We start from the raw sequence: 6,000 nt of genomic DNA on the forward strand, positions 1-6,000 counted from the left end.
GGAAGCATGTCACTTTGTTAAAATCTTGTTCTAACTCCTTGATTAATGAATGAGGCAAAAAAAAATTGCCTCCGTTTCAAAAAAAAATATATGTCATCATTTTGGAAGTTTTCATGGGCATAGTCCACCATTTTTGGATTTTCAAGGAATTTTCATGTTTCGTGACCTCTAGGTCATGCTAAAGGCCGGGATTTTCTTCCTTCCAAAAATATCATCATTTCAGATGTTTTCGTGAGCTATTGGAAAACGGGGCAACACCCATCCCATGAGGCTCCAGGCTGCCAAGCTCTCCTCGGTTCAGGATTCTTCGAGAAAGCATGGGTTGGCTCGGAGACACGAGACCTTGTTTAGCTACGAAATGTGGTGATCACCCAATCAGTTGGCCCTCCATGCCTCCCTTCATTTGATTGCCCTCTCCCAATCCAAAATGCCTATTGGCTTTAAGACTTACTGTCGAAAGCAACACCCAAAAACACGAGCTTCTGCCACATGAGGCCAAGCATTCTGGCAGACATGTATTTCAAAAACATTGTCTTCCCTACATTTTCTAATCATTTTTTTTTGTTCCACAAGTATTCCCATGAATCAGCCTCACTTTTGTGAAGACATGAGAATGATGCAGTACATTTGCCGCTGTAATTCGAACAGCCATCAGTAAGCCTGTTCCGCCGGCATAACAAGAAAATTACAGAATTTATAAATCTTAGGAAACTCGCTCGACAAGACAAGTTCTCACTTCCGAAATACTTCTACCATGGTCCTGCACACTAAAGTTCTAGCGCCGCCTACTAAAAACTGTACAGATGTAACACACATTGGTTCGGTAAACTCAAAATCGGCATACCCCTGGCTTCTCAGTACGGCAGAGCTTGAGCATCTCTTCGTACCTTGAAGGATAGGCGAAGCCCCATAGCTGCATTGTACAGGAAAAAACAAGTTACATATCTGACTCGATGAATCAACACCCACATAAGATGGCAAGTTTTTTATGCCCTTCCCTTTGGTTTGCTCAAGATGCTACTTCTTGATGTGAGGCGATGTACGAACTGTGAACAACTATTTTTTGTTCTTCATTCTTATTACCATTGTTGTTGTGTAATGTAGGGTGCATATGCTTAAGTGCATAGAGAAAGCAGGATTTTTATCCTGTGTTTAGTAGCACAGAGCAGTAAATCTCATGCACATGGCCCTGAAAAAATCTACCATGATTTCCAGTTGGGCAATATAGCAGTTGCATATGTTAAGTTGAGTGAGATGGTGTGCAGGTGTGTGAGACAAGATTGTTGGACCAAATAATGTCTCATAGGTTCAGGGACAGAGGGCATGGAAAAAGACTTTCAAAGGGAATTATCAATTATACAAAGGGTGTATTTGCTATATTCATATTTTGTGCAGTATGGATGTAATTGCATTTGCTCAATGGGGATGGGGAGATAAAATAAAATGCTTCGTTATTGTAAGTACCTCAACGTCTTTAACTGCAAAGTCTGGAGAATGTGACAGACACTGGTTGTTAAAAGTCTCCGAATTTGAACTTGAACCACTCAAACTGCAGAGTACACAGAAAGGAAAAGGTTAACATTGACTTAGACCAACAAAGTAATACTACTAGTTTTTTCAAGGAATTAAGGATATGCTTAGAATCTTGTGGGAGGGATTACAGGTCTGAGTCTAGATAAAGTGCGAAATGACCTCCACCTCCTAGTGCCAAATAGTCAGCAGAGCACACAGTATAATACTTATTGGCACCTGCAATAGGCAACCATTTAGTATGTTAACAGAATGAGCCAGTGCATACAGACAATAAGATGGGACACATAACATCTGCTTTGAGATCAAGTAATTGCTGCTTTGGCACATGGCAAATGGTTCAAAATGCTCACATGTGCTCCAACTGGATCCGTCAGAACTTTAGTAAGATATGCTAACATAAGAATATAGGGAAATGTCACTTTTCTCCCCCCAAGCTATTCACCTTGCTCACTTTACCCCCTAAACTAAATTTGGACACACCTAACTAAAAATTGAAGGTCTACTTAATCCCTTGATGCAGGATTGTAGCCATCCAAACGGCAGTTAAGTAATTCAGGGTTAGTCCATAGGCAGCGTACTGACACGTCATTGCCAGCCACAACCTATACGCCTATTTTCATTACATTCTTAATCAGAGAATACCTAGGGGAGGCAGAGACTTTTTTGCATTAATTGTGAGCAATATATCATTATGAATGGGAACTCAAGGAACAAAAATAACTATAGGCAGCACCTGTAATTATATGGACTAGAAAATAGATTGAAGAATATATGGTTTTTATTCGTAAAGCTCATGAAAATAGAAAGAAGTACAAATTACCTGTTGGCCGGTATATAGCAGGATCGCTGTGTAAATTAGTGAAAACAAAGCAGTTATTGGTACCCTGCAATACCCAATTTCCATCAGTACCAGTAGAAGGTGAATAGGTGACAATTAACAGAATGTGTAAATCCAACCTGATACTTCTTTGTGCTAGTTGGCTGTAATGGAGCCTCAACTAGACCACCAAAAACCACCCCCTTTCTGTCCCCAACTACCTGTTACAGAACACACCGACAAATAAATAATAGAAAATTAGTAATTACCTCTTATGACAGCAAAATAAGTGTTTACATAAGAGATATCACAAAGACTTGTAAGAAAGTCATTGTGAAAAACATTGCCCAAGGAAGAATTACTCTTTGGAATTACATAATATTGGTACAGTTGGCTACTTTCTTTAAGTACTGGTGAACTATAAGACACCAAACAAAACATACCAGGAGTGAGTAACCAGGGCACAGCAAACTCCTTCTATATAAAGTAGACAAAGATATTCCATGCCTCCATGTGCTGCAAAATTGTGAATCTATAATCATTACAGAGTAGTCGATATGTGCAACCATAACATACAGGAGCAGGACAGATTCCGGACCTGTATAGCAAAACCCAGCTCCTTCCTTGGGCCAGAATAGGAAGAGAGGAATAAAGAGTGGATCGCATTGTTTCTGACAAAAGGACAGATGGCTCTGACATAGCTGGCATGTTGGTCAGGGAGTTAACTTCATTTGGTCCTTCGAGCTCCAATGCAGGTGCAGCTGATTCAGCATGACTCGCCACCTCTTTGTCAGTTTTAGGTTCCGAGTTTTGTTTGAAACCGCTCATCCTAGCCGCTTTATTAATGATTTTTCCAATGGAATGCTTCCCTCTGCTTAGCAAGCCTGTCTTTCCCTTGGTTGCCTTCCCAACTGGTGTTAAAGTTGGGTATCCCATTTCTTCGCTCTGCTCGGGGATTATCTCCCTTGAATCGTTAAAAGAGCTAGACGGCGACAAAAATGAGATCATGAATGCTCTAAACGAAGATGTATCGGGGCCATCAGGGTTATCAGAATTATGGTCAGAATCTTTGTCGTCTTCTGATTTTTCTTGCTCTTCGTCCGCCTCCTATTGCAACCAAAGAGATTGAAATGCAAAGTTTCAGAAACATGGGATACCGACTGGAATGATCACTACTTGCTACTGTGAATCACATCATGAACATCACATGTAATTGCAGCTTGCTTCTTACAGCTAACAAACGGACCAATTCTTACAAATTCACAGAATGAATAAGGCTGGAGCAGGAATGATACGAAGCTCTGGAGCGTGTAGCCTCCGAAAGAACATTGGAGTGGAGGTGGAGCTATTCATTTCCTGAGATTTTGGGGGTGGTAGCAAGAAAACAGCAAAGTTCATTACTTCAGTGGAGTACTACACCATTTTAAAATGAGAGACGGGTTGCTATACTGCTAGTAAAAACATACACGTGCGCGAACGTTAGTATTGCAGCTGCAAGTATCATCACACAATCTAAAGAAACTAACTTCTTCTATAGTTAACAGTCAACACCGCATAGAAGTCGCATTCCTAACGGAACCATCAGAAGTATCATCACACATCCTAAAGAAACTAACTTCTTCTGGAGTTAACAGTCGACACTGCATAGAAGTTGCATTCCAGCAGAAAATGTCTAGAAAATCACCACTAGTTAACAGTCGACACTGCAAGATCAACCTGCTTCCTTGTGTAATTGTGCTCCTCAGCAACGCAGAACAGGCCAAGAGGACGGCAAAAGCTATATCTCTCTATCCTTGGGAATCTCCCAATTCCCCACCTGTAACTGTAACCCACCAGCGGAAGCATCTCCTACCCTAATCAGCGACGACCGACAGCTAATGTCCCTAAACCCCCCGCAATTGCACACCAAACCCTGCCAGGAGCACGTCAGAGGCCGGATCACCCGATTATTGGCGCGAATTGAGGAACGGGCGCGACGACCGAACACGGCGCTGGGCCGAACCGAGTCTAGCACAAGAGGACGCGGAGAGGGGGGAGGGGGGAGGAGGGGGGGATCTGGGGTCTCACGGGGAGGTGGGAGGGCTCGCGCTCGGAGACGGGGTTGAGGATGACGGTGGTGAGGTCGGACACGAAGTGCGCCGCCTTGCTGCCGAGGGAGGACGGCAGGTACCCCATCCCCGCGCGCCCCGCGCCTATTCCTGGAGCGGCCGCTAAGTTTAGGCGGGGGCGGCGCACCGCAGCTGCCTGGGTTGGGGATTCGCGCTCTTCTCGGAGGACTCGTGCTCTACCCGGGGGGGCGGTGAATGGGGAGACGCCGGCGAGAGAGAGAGAGTGGTTGCGGCGAGGAGGCTTGATTTGGACCTGCCTGCGGGTGCGGCTGCGCTTTTCTTTTGCCGTTAGGTGGTGAGCCGGTCCTGGATTGGAATTTTCTTTGGCAGGATAGAGCTTCCTGTTGTTCGCCAAGAAGAAAAATCTCTACTCCTAATGTCTCAGTTGATAGTCTTCGTCGGTCAATTTTCGTCCCACTTTCCTTGGTTTTTTTGATACTTCGTCCCATCTCCCACTTTCCACCGATCCCCCGCATTTTACCTCCCAACCGACAAAAAAACATGAAGATACAACTACGGCCATCCTGAACCGCGCCGGTTCACAGATACAAAAAAGACCTAAAACAATCAATCACGGTTAACCTACGAAATGACGGGCTGATCGATCTGATCGTCTTGACCTCGATCCCATTACGAGGCGCGGTCATTCGTCCCCGCCCCTCAAACCCTTGGCCGCCGTCACAAACCCTGAAACCCTTGTCCGCCGCCACAAGCGCTCATACCGTAGGTCTCTTTCACACCCTGCAGTCTTATCCCGGCGACGACTCCGTCCGAGTGCAAAGACAGAAATATCTCACGTCCCCGATCCGTCGCTCTTCAGCGGAACTGCGTGCGATCCATTCGCCGCTGCGTGCGATCCATTCGCCGCTACGTGCGATCCATTCGCCGCCGGCGTGGCGATTGCAAGATCAGGTGTGGCGTTTATATATTCCTACCTTTACAAATACTACTCTTACAAATCTGCATCTCTGGTCGGTGCCATGGCCGTACTGCCCAAAATCTGGCATTGTGATTTCGGTTCGGTACCGAGGTCATACTGTGCCATACCTCTTGCTCACATTTTATCAGCCCTAAATTATTGCAGATCGTGAATCATCTCATTGCAAGGAACTCAGTTTTCGTGCGTGGGCGGCCCTCGGCGATGGTGTCATCAGCAACAGCATCTGGAGGTTAGTTGGCACAAACAGAAGGTAGTTAAGACGCTTGAATCTAATTGGTGACATGCAAAGGTTAAGGTTTCTATGCCAACAGGAAATAGTCAATGTTTGTATGCATCTGGAGGTCAGATGGTTGAAAATTGATTGAGTGCAGCTACAGGCTGGATGAATAAAATCACTTCGAATGGGGAATAATGTCATCCTCCCATATGAAGCACCGTTTTGAATGGGAAATATAATCATTCATGAATGTTTGCCGAGGCCATACCTGTTTATCACTATTTGACAGCCCCAAATGCTTGTAGGTGGTGAATCATCCCATTGATGGTTTAAGTATATTCATCAAGTGGCAACAGGCATCGGGGACGGTGTCATCATCAGGAGC

The 6,000-nt window shown here is 44.8% G+C and overlaps 1 protein-coding gene across 2 annotated transcripts; it reads right to left on the bottom strand.

Moving 5' to 3' along the window:
• Positions 1-516: 516 nt before the first annotated feature.
• LOC119323159 (oxidation resistance protein 1-like) lies at positions 517-4,751 on the bottom strand. Of its 2 annotated transcripts, XM_037596740.1 has the most exons (9): positions 4,418-4,524; positions 3,607-3,706; positions 2,949-3,457; positions 2,794-2,866; positions 2,491-2,571; positions 2,354-2,417; positions 1,662-1,749; positions 1,465-1,549; positions 517-913 (listed from the first exon to the last, which is right to left on the bottom strand). In XM_037596740.1, exons 3-9 carry the CDS (start codon positions 3,356-3,358, stop codon positions 830-832), a joined length of 885 nt encoding a protein of 294 aa, XP_037452637.1. In that variant the 5' UTR covers positions 3,359-3,457; positions 3,607-3,706; positions 4,418-4,524; the 3' UTR covers positions 517-829. The 2 variants fall into 2 exon arrangements, with proteins under 2 accessions (XP_037452637.1, XP_037452636.1); XM_037596739.1 differs by lacking the exon at positions 3,607-3,706 and having other exon boundaries at positions 4,418-4,751.
• Between the last annotated feature and the right edge of the window lie 1,249 nt (positions 4,752-6,000).

Source organism: Triticum dicoccoides, chromosome 6B (assembly GCF_002162155.2).
Source record: "Triticum dicoccoides isolate Atlit2015 ecotype Zavitan chromosome 6B, WEW_v2.0, whole genome shotgun sequence".
Taxonomy (NCBI): domain Eukaryota; kingdom Viridiplantae; phylum Streptophyta; class Magnoliopsida; order Poales; family Poaceae; genus Triticum; species Triticum dicoccoides.